This window comes from Anas platyrhynchos, chromosome 4 (genome assembly GCF_047663525.1).
Source record: "Anas platyrhynchos isolate ZD024472 breed Pekin duck chromosome 4, IASCAAS_PekinDuck_T2T, whole genome shotgun sequence".
Taxonomy (NCBI): Eukaryota; Metazoa; Chordata; class Aves; order Anseriformes; family Anatidae; genus Anas; species Anas platyrhynchos.
In genome coordinates this window covers 52842515-52862008 of record NC_092590.1, presented here as the reverse complement: position 1 = coordinate 52862008, position 19494 = coordinate 52842515, and the positions used below count along the sequence as shown (strand labels likewise).

The 19494-nt window shown below is 35.7% G+C and overlaps 1 protein-coding gene across 11 annotated transcripts in view; it reads right to left on the bottom strand.

Annotated features, from left to right (window-relative positions):
• The window catches only part of FRYL (FRY like transcription coactivator), a 176231-nt gene that overhangs the window by 6655 nt on the left and 150082 nt on the right, over nt 1-19494 (bottom strand). For all 11 annotated transcript variants that reach the window (XM_072037629.1, XM_027457111.3, XM_027457109.3 and 8 more), the window contains 7 exons: nt 18498-18701; nt 17444-17611; nt 12699-12952; nt 11523-11730; nt 9404-9553; nt 6172-6270; nt 1699-1767 (listed from right to left, as the gene is read on the bottom strand). In XM_072037629.1, the coding sequence (XP_071893730.1) occupies nt 1699-1767; nt 6172-6270; nt 9404-9553; nt 11523-11730; nt 12699-12952; nt 17444-17611; nt 18498-18701 (1152 nt within the window). The remainder of the gene's footprint in view (nt 1-1698; nt 1768-6171; nt 6271-9403; nt 9554-11522; nt 11731-12698; nt 12953-17443; nt 17612-18497; nt 18702-19494) is intronic.

Genomic DNA, 19494 nt, shown 5'->3' with positions numbered 1-19494 from the left:
GACTTAGCACGCTCCATTTACAAACACTTTTGAAACAATGCTCTTACACTTGGTAACTTCTCAATCTCCGTGAAGTCACTGTAAAATTGTTGTGAATAAATTTCTCACTAATGTAAGGAGTACATGTTTATGAAGCAGAGTAACAGGACTCAGCTTCCTCAATGGATACTATAAGTTAAAATGGTTTTCAATGAACCTGCAGTGCAAGGAGCACATAAAGAAAAAATTGCCAGCATGCCTTACAGGTTAGAACTGAAACAAAACAAAACAACCAAAAAACAAATCCAAAACAGAACAAAACAAAACAAAACAAAAAAAAACAACAAAGCAGGTCCCCACAAATAATCAGTAAGAACTGGTCACCCAGCACCTTTTCTGAGGCTGTCTTTAAACACTGCCGAATTGGGGAGGAACAGACAAAACTGCCTCACCGACTGCTGCATACTTTCTGTACGAGCTGAATGAAAGCCTGCATGTGGCTTTCCCTCCCTTTCTTGTTTTGTCTCACTGTATAGTGGGGATAGTAGTATTTAAATCATGGTAATGTCTTAACAGTTTCTTAGTGTATCTAAGCAACATTCTGAACTGAAATACACAGAACTGAATACACAGACTGAAACGCATAAATGCTGCTTTTTAAATCAAAATATAGAACATGTACTGTTTTGTAATGCTGAGTGTTGTTACATATTTCTAAACATGTGCCAGTCAGTATACGAAGATGTAAACCAAGCGTAAAATATACCAAATGTTGTGATCATAGGCAAAGCAAAAGCCCTTGCAAGTGGTAGCTAGCAGAAACCTAACTGACTGCATTAATGAGTAAGTTTGACTAAACAAAAGGAATAAATTTTTTCCTTCCTTAGCCTGAATTGGGGATTTTGTCAAAATGTCATTGTGAAACTGTGAGCTAGCCTGCTATCTGCAACTCTTCCTTACATGTTTCACTATTCTTATTACAGGCAGACGTGAATGGCAGATTCCTTGTACATACTAATGGCAGGTGTTGGATCTGCTTTTTTTAATCTAGTGTCAACATGATGCAGCTATTGTTTAAACAAAAAAGCCCTGGTCCACTTAGGGAAAAGCTGTCACTTACTATAGCAATTAGTAATGTTAAACATAGATGATGTCATGCAAATACATACAAAATATCAAGCTAATAGTAACAGGTCACTTCACCTGTTGTTGTTAGATGACAAAATGTTGACAAAAATGTTTCATGAAATTCCTGCGATACTGCTACTTTATTCCTTGTTCTTTTCCACCCAAACTACAGCTCCAGAAAGGTCATACATATTTATATAGTACTAATTATATTAAATTCGGTAGAGGTTTTTGGCTAGACAATTTATCTGAGCTTATAAGCAGAAAGCTAATCTTTCTTCTGCTAGAAACAGCTGCATAAAAGTGGACTTGCTGGTACACAGATGGTATCTAGTCTGCTTATCTACTCAGTGTTATTAAGCCTAGAACTGAAGACTGGTCGCCAGCTTTTATTAAAAACAGCCCATTTTATTAGACCACTACTTCATAAGAACCTGAGTTTCCAAAAGATAGTATGATAACTGAAATGAAAAGCTTTTCATACATTTTTAATCTCTCTGCAAATGTTGGAGTTTTTGTGCAACAGATATAAGTGTGTTTTTAACTCTCATATCCACAGACTCACAAATGAGATAAATGAGATGCACCTACCTGGGCATCTGTGTTAGTGCCATGAATACCATCATCAGTACCAAATGTTCTTTTGCAGTCATCTAGCCACTGAAAAAAAACATAAACAAGATTAAATGTCTTCTGAAATGAAGCAAACAGAAGACTGTGGTAAAACTGCTTAAGACACTTCAATAAGTCTTGGATATTCTCAGAGTATGTAAGAAATTGTGATATGAAATCAATTGTTCACCAATGTTGTTTCCACTATTGATTTCCGTTCTGATGTATCACTTTGCAGTTTTTATTGCATCCCTTCTGTTGCAAATTTCATGTACCTTCATTATCCCAGACGGGAATAGCACACTTCAAAATAATTTGTGATTAGAGTACTGTTATATGGAAACACAGATAAGGGGGCAGAAAAATGGCATTCATTAAATGAGTTCCTATTATCTCTTTAGCTGCTGCACAAGGTTTACACCAACATGATTTCCCAGTGTTTAAAATATACCACTGATTCAAATTACAGAGTAAGAGTAAGCCTGCTGTATTTCTTGGGACTACTTTCACAACAGCAGGAAATACAGTTCTGTTGTGTAACTAGATGCAAGCGCAACTTTACTAGATGGAATGAAAAAAGCAAATTCTTCATTGGGAGTTTAGCATTTTCTCTGGTTTATACAAGCCAGGGAGATGAAGCATTCTCACATTACACAATATGAACACAGATTCCACCCTCTTCCACAAACACAAGGCTGTATTTAACTTCAATTCCTATAGCGCACAACAAATATTATTAATTTCAGTAGATAATCTCTTCTTCTAGCTTTGAACACCGTGGAAATTTAAAAGTGTTAATGTAAAGCATCTGCAGGATCAGATATGTTCTGCTTGGACAATGTGACCTTGTCATCTCATCTACAGAGTGCTCAGCATCTTCTTCTGTACAGTGAAAACAGCAGCAAGCATGAGGTAATTTGGGCATTACTGAAACAGTAACACGTCATGTTGAGATAAAGTGCAGATTATCCTCTGAAACGAAGAACGGGCTCTATACATCCAAGAAAGAATAATTCAGCATACCATGTGCTTTATATCATAAGTCTCACAGGAAATCTTAGTGACCTTTTTCTAACCTCTGTCTGATGCAAGAAAAAGAAAAATGTGATTTCCCATCCGCTCAATTTAATAAAGGTTACTTAGTGAATTAACCAGGCCTGTGTGCTTATCAAGACGAGAAATGGAATTCTCTAAACACTGTGGTGTCAGCTTCAATTAGAGACATGGATACCGACGTACACAGCAGACCTCATTTTTCTTTTTATCTGACAGCATTCATCGGTAATAATGGAATAGGTTTGCACTGGAACAACTGCAACAAAAACAGGGAAGCTAGTAGTTGTTTTCACACCCTGCCCTTTTAAAATTTTTTAAAATCTTAATACCAGACTCAAATAAAGGCTATGCCCAGAATTTTATGATACATATATAAACCTGTATTTTCTACTACATTTATCTGATTCAGTATCTTGGTCCCTAATATACAAGTCAAAAGCAGCTTCCTTGCCAGGAAATAGAATAGTACAGCGTCACCAGAACATTGCAAAAAAAATAACAAATCAATTTTGTCAAAGAACGTATGTTCAGCACTGCAGAAAGACCTAAACTTTCTCTTTAGGATCAAAAATAGATTGTGTGACAAAATAATCTTCTTTTTATGTTTGCTTTATACCAATTTGTTTTTCCTCAGGTAACTCCTACAAAAGCGTAGGGTGAAAAATGTAAGATAGGGAAGTTTGTGATTCCTCTTGGTTGGTCCGACAGATTACCCCTAAGGCAGACACCCCCCCCAAATTGTATATTACAGATACCTTTCTTACCTCAGTGCAGAGATAAGAGTTTCAAGCAATTGCAGCCCAAGCCTCTTACTGTTTTGAATTCGATTCACATGAATGGGAATGCCAATACTGTACACTGCACTGATAGTGACAAACAGTGTCTATTATGGCAAATTTTAAGTAACAATTTTTCATGAAGGTTAATGTTAAGATTTTTCCCATGGTCAATTCCAGAGGATACTAGATGTGAATTTTATTTATTTAAATGTTTGTTAATTTGTATGTACCTGATTAGACAATATCCTAACCAGCATAGTATGATCATTTTCTGCATGTTTCTAAGAAAAAAATGAGGATTTGCAACAAGCTCATTACATATTTTGCCTTAATACTTTCAGATTGAACAGGGTAAGTGTCACAACTGGTTGAAATTACAAGAAAAAAAATTGGCTTGAGAATAACTCTTTCAATCATTTCCTATATTCTGTTCAGTAGGATAGAGTAAGAAAACAAGTGAAACATCTGAGAATTAGTTCTGGAGGACACTTGGTCTACAAATAGTATGTAATACACACAAAAATTGAGGACTAAGAACTAAAGAAATCTTTCTCCATGGTACTGCTTCTTTCTATTTATGAATGATTAAAGAAAAATAAAAGCTGGCAAAATGCTCTCAGCTATTTCACAACTCCTTTGATCCAGAGAAACCTTTTTCTTGCTCCAGTCATTCAGAAATACTGTGGCAGAAGACAAGCTGACTACAGAAACATTACGAGACGCCCTTCTGACAGCTTCACTACAGAAAAAAACATTCTTTCACAATGACATAATGACAGCAGCCACCAAACTGATATCCAAAGTAAAATAAAATGTAAATAAGCTCGTAAGATCCAGCATGGATTTATATCTGTATGACACATTGCAGAGCAAAACTAGTTAAAAATAAGTGAATTCACAGCCATCTAAAAGACAAACAATTTCAACTCATCACCCTTTGAGACAAATAAAATAAGACTATTTCTTATTGCCAAGACAAACCGTAGGCTAAATGAGGAGTACACATAAGCTGAACTCCTCAATGTCTGGAAGGCCACTGCTCCACACACCTGACTTCCTCTCTCATTACTCTGCCTCAACCTTCCTGTCTATGTTGCAAATCGGTTAGCCTTGGTTAGGCTCTCTAAAATGAGGAAAGAAATACATAGTTTTCTTACAGGACTTATGCACTGGAGGTTGTCAAACATTAAATATTATATGGAAAAAGGTAATCTTGGTCATTAGATGAGGGCTTTGTTTCTGATTAAGTCTAAATGGCAAAACATAGCTCATTATATCAGACCTCATGAATTAAGTCTCCAAACAAATTGTTATTGCTAAATAGCAGGGCAAAAAATGCAGCATCTCTTCTGTAGAAGTACTGGCTTGGGTCCTAAAAGCAGTTCATCTCCATTAACACAATGCTGTGTGGTATGCTTTAGCCTTGGTTTTGAGGAAACTACATTTCCACAAAAAAAAGTAGATGGCTTTTCTAGTCAACAGATCAGCTGTCAGCAAACTTTACAAGGCACAGGCCGCAGCTTCTTAATAATCTCAGTGCAATCAAGAAACAGGGAAACACTTGTCCTGCAAAACACAGCTCTGCCAAGATGCCATGACTTAGAATTCTGGTTCTGTTCTGCATCACTCAGACTTGCCTGCGTGGCCACTGTCACTGCCTGAGATAGGCTGCTGGCATCAGTAATAAATTCCTTCAAATGCATGTTTAATTTTCCTAAGGATCATTTTCTCTCTACAGCAAAAGCCTCATATATTCTCTCTCTGTAACCTGCAAAACAGATTGTAGATCTATGTTTTCTTTTGGTTCTTGAAATAGAAATCTTACCTGTTTCAGTTTTCTGAAGTTACTATTTTCCTTCCTAAGCTTCACAGAAAGGTTCAGAAAAAAAAAATACATATACTGTTGCTACAGAAATTTTCAACTTTTAAAATTTTTGTTTCTTTGCACAAAAGATACTACTACTAGCATATACCTTGAAAACTAAACACGTTTTTCTAAATAACTGATATAAATGCCAGTTCAAATGGCATCCAGTTCCAGGATGAGAGACCTAATGTTGCTTGTTAAACCCCTGTTATTGTCAGTGGAGTCAGTCAATATAAAGTCATCTAAAGACCTCAGCTGAGCAGCAAGTTGATATCTACATTAGGATAAAATACATTGCTCTCTTTTGGTTTCTTTTACTCTATTGACTTGATCCTTGAATACCATGGGTGTTAAGGTACTTCATTGGCATGCGGATAACTATCTATACATGTCTTAACCTGGAGGCGAATACCACTCTGCCAGCCTAATCAAGAAAGCTGGTACTTTCATAAGAAAAATAAATATATATATATTCATGTTAAACATTAATCCTTTTTCCCAATTCTAGCATGTTTATGCAATGTTATATATTCCAAGTCAATTCCAGAATTACATGCAACAAAACCAAGTCACACGTAACAAGAAAAAGGAACAGGTTCAGGATACACACAACAGTATTAAGAAACAGGATTTTAATTCAGATTTTATACAGTTTACTTGAGGTATCTGTGTTGAGGGATAAAGATCTGGAACAATTCCTCAATGAGTATGTTCTAGTGTTTTTTGGTTTGATATACAAAACAGACCCACCTGTTCTGCAGCCTCTCTTTTGACATTATAGGTATCTAAGTGTTCTTGGAGCTCGAGAACGCTGAACTTCAATGTTTCTAGCAGGCCACAAGACATTAGCTGAAAGATAAAAAGTCAGATAGCATCTGATTATAATCTATATAGTCCAATATTTAAATAATTATATAATATGAAATTTCAAGGCCACACTTGGAAAAAGCTATCAAACTAAAATCAGTTAGATACACACTCTGAATTAGTGCTGGGTCAGCTCAAGCAGTGAACTGTTTTGACCCCAAAATAAGGGCATTACCTAGTCAACAACTGAATGAGCGATTTCAAAGGGGTTTCTAGCTTTTTCAAAAAGAAGAGTAATTTCTGTCAGACACACAGCTAGCATAAATAGGATAGTCTCTGCAACAAGAAAAGCATATTGCTGGATTTCTCCTGTAGCAACCAGTGAGCATCCAGTGAGACTTACTCCCCCTTTTCAATATGCAAACTATACCACCAGCACAGGCTTCAGCCTCTACAAGCCAGGAACTGTCAAAGCAGAAACTGTTGGATATTTGAAGAACTTTCTACCACTAGTGAATTTCCCCCTTTTCTTTAGTTTCAAAATCTCTTTTTTTCCCCTCAGGCTCTGCTACATCAGCTTTACTGTACACCGTTTCTCCCTGGAGCTGTTTTTCTGCTTAGTTTAGGTTTTCTTATTAATCCTTCACCTATTGCTTCCCGTAATAATCATGCCATTAATATGGTGCTTTCTTGCTCACACTGGTCACCCCTTGCACACATTAAGAGTCCTGTTCTTATCTCTAATCCCTGGTGCCTGGTACCTTTTGATTAGCTTGCAAGTGCATGTGCAAGGCTGTGATTAAAAAATTGTGGCACAGGGAGTGACAGCATCCCCAGTTACTCTGTAGGGTTGGGAATGATGCTAACATGTATTTCCAAGTGCTCCAAGACTATTGCTCTGCCACCACACTAAGACACTCTACTCCCAGCCTCAATGTCCACATCAGCTGAAAGGCAAATTATGGCTCTTTGGCACAACTCAACGTGTACTCAACGTGTGCAACAACATGGAAATGCAAGGAAAACACTGGGCAGCCAGAATCAGCAAGAGGACAGAATCACTTGTGAACCAGTGCTTTGAGGTTAACGGGACATCCTTCTGCTGAAAACTACTTTCTGAATGATTCAAAGGCCAAATTTGAATCAAATGTCACTCTTGCATGCATAAGTAGACATCACAAAATCATCACCCCATGTTAGAGCAGGGGCAGAGAGTGGCCGTGAATGAGCAGCAGAGACCAAGTGTTAGGGACTGACCGCAGCCTCCATTCCCATTCCCCTGCACCTCTCAGGGGGGAGGAGGTAGAAGAGAGGTTGGGGGTAAGGTGTTTTTAATTTCCTTTTAGTTTCTCACTGTTCTAACCCACTAGATAGGTTTAAAATTATGTTAACCTCCTTATGCACAGTCTGTTTTGCCCATAACAACAACAGGTGAGTGGTCTCCCTGTCCGTATCTCAACGCTTTAGCCCTTACCATCATATTTTCTCCCCTTTTTCCTTTGGGCGGGGGAGTGAGAGCATTTGTGGTAGAGTTCAGCTGCCGAGCAGAGTAAAATTATCACACACTTGTGTATACTTCTATATATGTATATATTGTATTATGTGTAGCATTATATATACATACATACATAAATATACATATATGTACACACCCATGCTGTTCTAAATATGCACTGGTATAGCTATTCTTATGTCCTCTTATCCAAAATAAAAACTTATTTTTCCGTTCATTTATAGTGCTTTTAAAGCGGCATAAGTTAAAACATATTATGCCTGGTTCCCTTGAAATGCACTGTCCTTATCATGCTCTTTTAGATCCCATATTCCAAAGCAAGAGCAAAAGAGCAGAGATGCCCCTTAGCAACAAGGAAAAAAGCAGGTCAAGAGAAGAGCCTAATACCGGGGCAGGCCAAATATCAATCTACCTCAGCCTCCCATCTGACAACAGCTAATAGCAGCTGCTTAAGGAAGGGCGAAACAGGGCAAGTACGTGGTGAACAATTTGCTCATTTGTTCCAGAATGCTTTCTTAGCCTCTAACAACATGTTGCTCTATGTATTCAAAAATCTACTCAGGGCTATTTCTTTCTTGAATTTGTTTAGTTGCTTTTTGAAAACATGAACATTATGCTATAAAGAAGCCTGGGGTTTCAAATACTGATTATGAAGAACCACCTCTCTTTGGTTTTGTGTGTTTTCTAAGCCACTGCTAGCTTAATTTGATCCCCTTCAACATCAAATACGACAGCTATACAAACATTTATGTACAGCTAACATTATCTCCTAAATGGCTGAAAAATCTTGCATACTCATGTCTTTCTTATATGGAAGTCATTCCACACATCTCATAATCCTTCTGATTTTTCTTGAAACCATTTCCAGTTCAACAGTGTATTATTTGGGAGCAGTGAACAAGAACTACCTAAAACATTCAGGATGTAGGACTATCAGGCATATGTATATTAGCGTAATGATGCATTTTGTTTTGCTGTCTCTTTTCTTAATTACACCAGCAGTTTTGTTGTTTTGTTTTGATCTGACTGCCCCAAAATTTTGAGCTGATTTCTCACATCAGTATTTACTATAACCCAAGATTTCAACTTGCATAACAACAAGCCGTTCAAAGTTTCATTACTTTTAGTCAAAGTCTTTTTCAGGCATCATAGAATATATGTACAGACGTCACAAAAAAGGTGAAGATGCTACAGGGTAAGTGGTCTTTGAACAACAAGATGAAGAAAAGGGATACAGAATAAACATGGCAAGAAAGTTGAAGAACAGCAAGGGAATTTAAACAATATCTAATCAGTTTACTCACTGTTAAAGCTGGAGGTTTTCATGGGCCGGGGGTGGCTTTTTTTTTTTTTTTTTTTGAAAACACAAGTATGAAATACATTTTCTCAAGTGTTTATGATTCATAGTGGCTACTAGCATTTTAATTCCTTTCTAATTTCATTTATTAAAAAGCATCCTTTTTTTAACATAATTATTCAGATAACGTTTCAATTACCGACACGAGTACAACCTTTCAAAAGGCAAAAATGTAACTAACATTTTATTCAAACCTTTGACAACGTTCCCAAGCATTGCTGTTTTTTAAATGTTAAATCATTTTATATTTTACATAAAAATGTCTAAGTAGACTTGTATTTAAGTATCAAATTTGAGATTTTTACCGTTTCTGCATCCACAAAGACTGTTGGGCATTCTGAACACAACATCATCACTTCCAGTGAACTTTTAAATTTCTTTCCAATGCGTTGTAGACTTTCACCAAGAAAGCTGACCGAATCATTTGTTATAGCAACAAACTTCCTTTGAATGCTCTAGAAAGCGAATCAGAAAAAAAATATTAACTTTGTAGCACTACTCTCCTCATATGGTGTTTTAGATTAAGCATTTCATGGCCAATTTCCATTATGACAGCATAGTTTTAGACATTAAAGTACAAAGTAATATATAATTCATGTATTTATGTAAAACTAGCTCTAAAAAAGTAATACATGAGTAAGTAAAAGAAAACAGCATGTAACTACAAAGATAATTATTCCTTTCACATCCAGTCCTTTAACATCAGGATATCTCAATGACTACTTGTCTTTGTGCAGTACAAATAGTAGTTCCATTGATTTTCAAGTGCTTGTGTTCCAGAAGGTTATACACAGAATTTTATGAGTCAGGGTAAGACCTGTGTAGTATCATGTGTGTCAAAAACTGTCACCTGCAAGGTGTTTCACCTTCTTCAAAAATCAGTCCTATGTATAACATGTTCAATTACACGGACTGCAGGCATGGCCTAATCTGACACTTTGCTATACATTATTTCATAAACATAGAAAGTTACATGTAGAATAAAGTTATATGAAGATATTTATGGCTGCAAAGTTAAACACAGTTAGGAGGGCAGAATGGAAAGGCCCAGCCAAACAAGGCCTCCAGGGTCTCATTTTATTATTTTAACCCCTTTGTGTTCAGTAACAACTTCTCAGGAATGCATCTTTGCCCAGACTTCAGCCTTGTGTTGCTGCTTCCCATTCTCCTAGAGAATGTGCCTTTCCAGCTGACTGATGGCTACTCTGTCAAGCCATAAAAGGTTTTGCCTTTTCTTCTAGCGCCCTCTTTAACAAGTATAAGAGAATATGAAGTGCTATCTGCGTAACACTCCATTTTCACCACTTTCAAAAAATGAATGGTTGTATAAAGCTGCTAAACTTAGCTGTTATACAGACAAATTAAACCCCTGATATCTAGATAAAGCAAGATGTCAGAAGTCTAAAGCTAATAAGAGAAATTTCACAGCACTGTGGCAAAATTCTTAATTCTACTAAAAAAAAAAAAGGGAGGGGTTATTCTGTAAATAAGGCAGAGTATGAACTCCTCACACAAATTACTTTGTGGTACTGACCCTAAACCTGCTCATGGGATAAAATGGTAGTAGAGTAGTGTGGTAAAACAAAGCAAGCCTTTCACTGAGAAGTTTATTATGGCATACCAAACATCAGGCAAAATTAGTTCTGGAGAAATAAGAAAGGGCTGGAGACAGAAGGTCTTGGTTTGTAATACTGAATCTGCTATTAGCTCACTTGGCATTTTGCCTGTAAATAAAATGGCATAATTGTACTCCTCCCATCCTCATAAGAAGTTGCCAACAATAATATACATCTAAGTGGTCCCACTTTGAAAACATAAAAAACGCATCCCCTAAACATAAGGAGAAGGGAGCCAGAAAAATGAGATCATAGACATTTCATGTTGGATGCTAAATCTGTGAGGTAAATGTAACTTCAGAGACATTTGAAACTTCCAGCTTTAATGGATCTCCTGGTGTTTCAATTCAAGAAAAACTCCTTTTCTCACAAGACAGATGAAAGATAAATTCATTAGTATTTGTCATGTTGTGATTCCACAGTACTGAGCCCTATAGAAAACCCAGGAGGAAATCATTAATCCTGTAATCAGCACAGAGCTTGGGTGATGTTCATAAAATAAAAAAAGGAACACAATGCGAACTAAGAACTTAGAAGAAATACTGAATATATTTTTTTTTTCCTGACCAGGATCTAACTCTCTCAGGCAACGAATACAGAAGATATCCCATGGAAAAGTAGTATATGACATCTACTTTTAGTAATGTGTTTTGTTTGTTGCTTTGTTTTTTCGTCCACTTTTGATTTGCTCTCTAAGGCTTCTTGCTACCAGTCTTAACATCTTTTGCAGTTACAGAGGGGAAGAATAGTTTTGAAAGCAGGAGGAATGGACTTCAATCAACTAACCATGAATTTGCAATTCACTGACCTGAAACAATCTTGAGAAGACATGAAATGTATAGACAGCACAAGAACCATCTGTATCTGATAGCATTTGATTGACGTGGCAACGCCAGGCTTCCTCTTCATCATCATATGCCACTGGTTGGAAAGCTGCCAATATGGCAGAAAGAAATGGTGAAGGAGGTGGGGAAGTTTGCACTTCTGGGAAACCGTCCTGTTCTTCTTCATCTTGGCTATGAATAACAAACAGAAGTTAACCCCTCAGTAAATTTTCAGGAAAAAATAAGACTTCAATATTGTGGTTTGTAAAATAAATAATTAATCAACTAAGGTAACTATGAACCAAGAAAAGAGTAAAGTAAAAAAAAAAAAACAAAAACAACAACAACAACAACAAAAAACTTTTCTACTGCATTATAGAAATATAAAAAGTCATTTATAACTTCAAGTACCTCCAACATTTATTAAAACACGCTATTCCTACGCACAGACAAAGGGTTATCTGCAGGTTACAGATAGCTATACACAGCACTACATATGTATGCATACCACTCAGAAATTGACATTTTTTGTGCCCTCAATAACAGAATTAATATTCATTGCTTTGAATTTTTATTTATCTAAACATAAAGTCCACCACTATCTATAACAAATTCTAGCTTTCCTTAAGATAAACCATCATTTGCCAGTTCAATAATACTTTAGAACTGTCTTAAGTAATACTCTTGAGTGAATGGAGATAGATTGGAACACTTTCATTTTTATGGGCAATCAATTTAACAGGCCTTTGTTTTAAGAGCATTTTGCGATCATACTTTCCATTAGGCACTAAACCTCAAAAAAAATCAAACTATGAATTAATCAATATTACTAATTACAACTATTAATTTAATTGTTAAAATGTTCTGTATTATAAGGAATGATACGTTTCTTTTACTCAAGTATTCTCATCTTTTTCGTGCACGGCTGCTTTCCCTACACCATAAATAACAGAGAAAACAGAGAAAAAATTCTCTCATCAGAAAATTACTGAGTTTATTTGCTTAATAGGCAAAAACAATTGTTAGTCAGATGGGCAAGCACTGTTTTAGATGCCTGTACTGTGGGATTGATGAAAGAAACCGTGCCATACGAAAAATTACCTTGATTCATGCATTGATAACACGCAAGTTCTATTAGTTAGAACTAATATAAGTCTGACCTAGACAAACCAGAGAAGTCAGCTTCTTCTTCTTCACATCTCTCATCCAGCTCTTTCAAAGCAAGAGTGACATCCTCTTCACAGATAGATTCAGAATAGCTCTCTGGAGCTGCAGGCTCTGCCAGTTCTGGAGTTTCTTCCAACTCAAGAGGTTCATGACAGACCAGACAGTCCTGTTGTTCTTGTAGTAGGTATGACCCAGTGTCTTCACTAGCAGTGCTAACCTGTTCATCCCTTACTGCTGAATTGCCTTCCTGTGAATCAAACAGAATTTTATTACTTTTATCATCAGGGCTTACACTTTCTTAACAGCTTTTATTATAGTAAAGTAACAGACTGATAAAAACAAATATATTTATGTATTTCCATTTATACTTTAAACATTCATCTCTTTGGATTGTTCAGTTTAACTTGTCCAAAACCAAGCAGTCTATTTTTAACGTTTGTAACATGATTAAGTTGACTATTCTAGAATATGACTTATTAATAGCAAATACAATGTCTCAGACACATTAATTCTGCTAGGACAACGCTCCCAGAAGAGTATGTGCAAATAGCCTCAAACATATTTAGATCACAACAAATACATTCAAGACCTTAATGTTTTACTTGTCCAAGTAAGGACCAAAATTACTACCTCAGTGTTTGCCTCTGAGGTCTGTTACCACTACAGAAAGTTTCTTTTCCTTTCTACTCTCCTTTTGAACAAGTTCTTAAACCGTAACTGAATAACAGGTAACAGAAGAACAATGGAAAGGGACATTCTACTACTTCTGTTATTTTGCTATTATTACTAAAATGGGAAGCTTTAAGGGTTTAACTCTGAATCTCTGAACGAAGACTTTTGATCACTAGCAATAACAAGGAGATGACCTTTAAACTCAGTAAGGCAATATTAGACTGACCCTTTCTCCCTTCTCTTTCCCTCCATTAGCATCATTATATTCATTAAAATTACTTTATTCAACAGATGAACTTAGATTTAGTTAATTTACGATGAATCCATCTGAAACATTTTACTGGATTTTTCTGTGGAATAAAAATGACACCTTCCTGTAACTGCTGTTTCCTAAAGGCACAAATTATCACACATTTTCATTCTTAACGCGTTGTTCTACCTCTGCTTACATAGTGATGACTAGTGAACAAACTTTTAGGCAGCCTCTAAGCATACACATCATTTCATGGCTTTCGTCAGTCTAAACATACCCTTTGACAAATAACTACATGTATACTAGAGGAACAGACAATTCAGCTTTAAACAGAGCTACATAATTTTATTTCATGGTGGTCCTAACATTATCTCACTTTGACTGTTACATTTCTACATGTGTCACTGCTGTCTTTTGACACAGCTAGTGACCCTACTTCTAATGCCTCTTCTGTCCAACTTAGATCTGGAATTTTACTGCACAAACCAGCTATTTTGTTGCACCAAGCAGCACATGGGCACACCAGGCATTTTTACAACAGCACAGCAAAATAACTTGGATCGAAGCAGTGGTTCATTTCTTTATAGATGTTAACACATTACCAACGGTCAGTGAATGATACACTTAAAAGTATCTTAAAAGCATGATTTAATATGATCTATATAGCTGATAACTCCATGGAACCTAATGGAAATTACTTCTAGTAAACCATTCCTTCATAAATCTACACTACAGGTGAATAAAATAGAGAATTGTTTTAGTAAGAAACTTTCATATACTTAAGCTTGTAAAGCTTATTGTTCAAAATTGAGATATTCTTGTAAGCTGAACCATAAATTGCTAACTGGAATGTAAAACATTTTGTCTTCTTTGTAGAAACATGCTATTACTGGGAATTATCCAAACACATTAGAATAAAGTATTTACTTAACTGTTTAGCAACCCTATAAAGAGAAACAAGGAATTCAACTGCATCTAACCAGCCCCCACACACACGCTTGTTTTTGAATAATAGCTTCATTTATTCTACTTCAGGCAAATTTTGATAAATATATACCTGTATAAAAATATTTTCTGTAACAGACACTTGACGTGCAATGAAATGCCTGTATTGGAAGAGCTATACATCAAGTGTATGAGCACAGGAAGAAAGAACGGCACCACACTGTGAGTTGCACAGTTCAAGAATTCAGAACAAAATTTGTTTTTCCTGGCTTTAAGAATTTTTCAAAGCAAGTTGATAGTACATATATTTTCAAGCTCATTCTGTCAAAAGAAAGAATTTTAGCAATAAACTAAACAGCTAATTCTTGTGGAAAGGTAAATTTGAGTGTTCTAAAAAGCACAAAATAAACGTGGAACACATCACAATTAGAAATTACATTCATATGCATTTGCAGCCAATATTTTTCCCTTATGCATCGCACCAATCTTGCCATCAGTCTGTACAGCTGAGCCCCTTCCCAGAAGGGAGCTGCATACATGTACAGCTAGATAATGCCAACCTCTTATTACTGCCTGAACTTCATCAAACTCTATCAACCATATAAGGTCCCAAGAACAAACTCAAAATACCACGAATAATTTTTTTCTCATTGAATCTAGCACCTTAAATGCAAGGCTTAAAATTTAAAAAGCAATCTAAAAATGACATTTTTTCATTGAAATTTCAAAGAAACTGCTGACTTAAAAGTTCACTGTGAGGCACTATGAATAAAGAGCAATGACAAAAAACTCCCAAATCCACACATGCTGTATATGAAACACAAGGCTTCTGCTTTTAGTTTTAACGTTGTTTTTTTTCAGTCATAGATAGAGGACTATATTAACTGACTACACACTCTGAGGTAAATATATAGAGCTCCTGTTACACAGCAAAGTGCAATAGAGTCTTACGTTACAGACCTAGATCTTGATTGATATTCACAGACTTCTGTACCATTGAGGGCATATGTCTATTTCTGTGAATTTATTTATGAAAGACACTGACCTTTAACTATAGCATCAGTGCAGCCTTTTCATTGCACAGATGAAGAAAAAAATCTCACTTATCAGCTGTTGCTTCTGATATGGCACTTTTTGCTTGATGATGCTTAGTCATGAAACAATTTTATGGCCCAATTTAAAGGTATTAATTATTTTTAACGTTTTCAATATTTCTAATAAAATATTGCAACTTTTTTTTTTTCCCATGAGTGCTTTTACTTGGATTATCAAACATTTAGTGATCTTATAAAGGGAGCTGCAGAAGATCAATGAAACCAAATTTAAAGGCAGCCTTAGTAAGAAATAAGAAAACAAAAATGAGTTACAGCTAAGAATGTACCACATGGGCAAACAACAAAGAAAAGTTCTATTGTGGTGAATTTGATTATATTAAAAATAACACAAAATAACAGCAACAAAAACTTATATCTTGCTTCTCCCTTTACTGAGGGAATGATTTCAAATCTTAAAATAACACATCAATGTATATTGGAAAAATACTAATCTAGATTATGGGTTCTTCATCACTCAAAACTCCACTGGAACAAAAACGTAGTCGTAGATAAACAGATGTAACAGTAATAGAACAGCCTGACGGGCAATCTAAGCACAGGTGCTCTAAAAAAAATTGAGTTTTTATAACAATTTATCAACTGCAATATAACCATATTCCAATGGCAAAACATGAAAAATGTGGGGAAAAGCTGCTTTATGGAAGTCACAGTATTACATTTCTAGAAGGTGAAGATTTTACCACAGGATAGCAGTCACTCACACTTCCCCTCTGAAATATGTTTTTTGTTCTTTCAATTATTTTCTTTAAATTAGCTAAGTGGTTCGCTTGCTAAACCAGTGTTTTTCTAAGTAGCAAACAGTTATACTATAGCCTTTGTTCAGAAACCCCAGTTAGTTGAACTAGGAATGCTTAAACCAAGTTGGTTGAAGACATTCTTAAATGTACACTAATGGTTATTCAAATGTATATAGGGATAGGTTAGCTTTCTGAAAAACTCACTGAAACTGAATGTTCTGTTAAAGTAGGCATTAGCAATGCTTTACCAAGAAAAAAATAAGATTGCCAGTCCCATCAGTATTTTTTAAATGAAGTGATAAAAAGTCCACCTAAAACTAGCCACTTCAAATTTATGGAGGAAAAGAAAAAAGCCAACATACTGAGTTTTTACCTACAACTGCTAAATATCATAGGAAATGTAGCAGATTATAGTTATTTCAATTGAGTTTTGCTATATTAAATTATTCAAAAGATTTTAAAAAACAAAAAACTGAAGTACTCACAGATTTGCAGGCGGCCATTAGCTTGAAAACTGTCTCACTCCACACAGGCCTTTTCCAAAAAAGTATACCACTAGCATCTGTGGTCCTTTTTAAAGGATTATTTAATTGAACCAACTGCTAACACAGCTGGCCTGAGGTTTTATTCCCACATAGCACCAATCACATTAACCCAAAGAAAGCAAACAAAGGAAATAAAAAGTATTTGAAAGAAAATTTTGCTCAAGGAGGATTTCAACCATATCAAGGAAAAGCATCATGAATATTAGCCTATTATCATTTGGCACCATGAAATGTTCATTATCAGCCCTTCAGGAATATTTTTAACCTGTGGTAAGCTCCCTGAGTCCATCACGTGTAGTTTTCATTCCGAGGGAACATTTTTTAAGAACATTCCAACAGGTTAGAAATATTAAAAGCAAATCAAACAATCAATGTAACAGATGAAAATTCAGTCGAAAAGAAAGCAAAAGTTGCTACTAAACACTAGAAGGAGCCCAAATCAGCCATGCACCAGCCCACATTTCTCCCCACCTCAGGCAGCTGGTTGCTAGAGTTATCTAGAGAAGCCTCCAAACTTGGGGTCTCAGTTCTGATTTGAAGCACCTCTTCTGTTCCCACACTGCTAGTGGAGTCTTGAGACTGAAGTGATAAACCAGCATGATCTGATATTGTTTCATCTATGGCAGAATCACTGTTTAACTAAGAAAAGAAACAAATTCTTCAATTCATCAAAGATAAATAACAGAAAAAAGAAACATTAGTTTTAAAATAGGCTGTTTCAGTATGGTTAGCTATTTGAATTTATTCACAAGCTTAACAACTCGATACTAAAAACACTGCAAGCATCACATACATTTCTGCAACATTTAACTTCAAAGTCAAATTTGAAGTTATCCCTGAGATCCTGAAAATAACTTCCTTTCTTCTGAAAGGTTTTTCGCACGGGTAAATTTCTAGACAAAGCACTGATCAGCAGAGCTCTTTGTTATGCGAAATAATGCAGACTTTACCTCAAGCCTGAAAAAGGGCATACTACCTTTACTGCTCCCTTTTCTCCCACCTTTCTTCCTAATTTATTTATATTATGCAGAGAGACTTCTGAATAGCCTATGTTCTTGATTTTCCTCATTTATACGTAACACACACTTCAAAATGCACAACCAGATTAGCAATTTCAATAGTTTAACACGATTGTGGCTCTCATGGAATCACTTACTGCTCTTTTCTTCATTTAATATTTTTAGTGTTTTTCGGAAGCTAAGAATCCACAAAGACACATACTTCATGTGTAACATGCAATTTTACACTTATATTCGAACAATTGTTTTAAGTGTAAAGGCACTGAAAAGATCATTGATTTACTATAACTATAAATCTGTTATTTACTAAAACTATAAATCTGTTATGTACCACTAGCAAATTAACTCTTTACCTTCAGTGATGTTGAAGTGAAAAAGTAGCATAGACATATTAGTTTTATTCAAGGCCTTTGTTCCTCTGGATGAGAAGTGTGAGCCATACTTAGTCACTAAAAATGCAGGTAAAATCTTCGGTTCTCAGATTCCTTTCACAGTAAGTAACTTACCATCTGTGATCGAGACAGTATCTGACTTGCAGTCAGTGCTGCTTCTTCTTCTGAAGACTCGTCAGTATCTTCCTGGTTGGTCAAGTTCAAGCTGGGTGTGCTACCAGAGTACTGACATTCTTGAAGAGACGGTGTGTCTCCTTTGTCAATACTGTCAAGAGAGCGCCTACGAACACCCCAGTTGAAGTTGTCCATGCTTTCACCCTGTAATAAAAAAAGTTTGCAGACATATATTATCTTGAAACTCATACATATAAAATTAATATACAAATGCAACGCAGACAACACAAGTACGAAATGCATTATGAACAGAGTTTCAATCAGCCCTTTAATTTTATTAAAAGTTTAAATGCCTTGCTAAATGATGTTTGTAGAGAAATTAAAATATATGCTAAATGAAGTAGAATTCTTTTGATTATCATCTTGGGGAGTAGCTTAATCTATAACCTATATCAGTACTATTTTATGTCTCTGACTAGAAAGTACAAACACACCACAGACAACAACACATGAACAAGCCAGGGCACCAGGCTGCAACTTACCTGCAGCTCCTGGTTAGCAAAAAGGAAAACACATATAATTAGAAAGAACGAGGACAAACACTTAAAGATACTCTAGAACCAGGGAAAAATGTTTTATTACATAGGATTTGCAAACAGTAAAAGACTGATTCAAGCTCTGAAAAAAGCTTTAGTCAAAAAGCTAGTATTTAAAATAATTTTTCTTTCTAATGGGAGACTGATTAAAAATAAACTGATGACAGAACACCAAAACCAGCATGCTTATGATACATTTTTCTAGTGTAACATGTAAAGCCACAAACATTAGATGAGATTCTTTTAACTAACACACATGAATCTAAAGTGACCACATTCAACTGACAAAGCATCATCAACATTAATTATTTTCAAGCTGCAGAAAAACTATCTTCATTAATTGTTCTATCAGTTACTTTGCATCAATTTTATGGAAAGCACCCTAAACATCAACAGCTGGA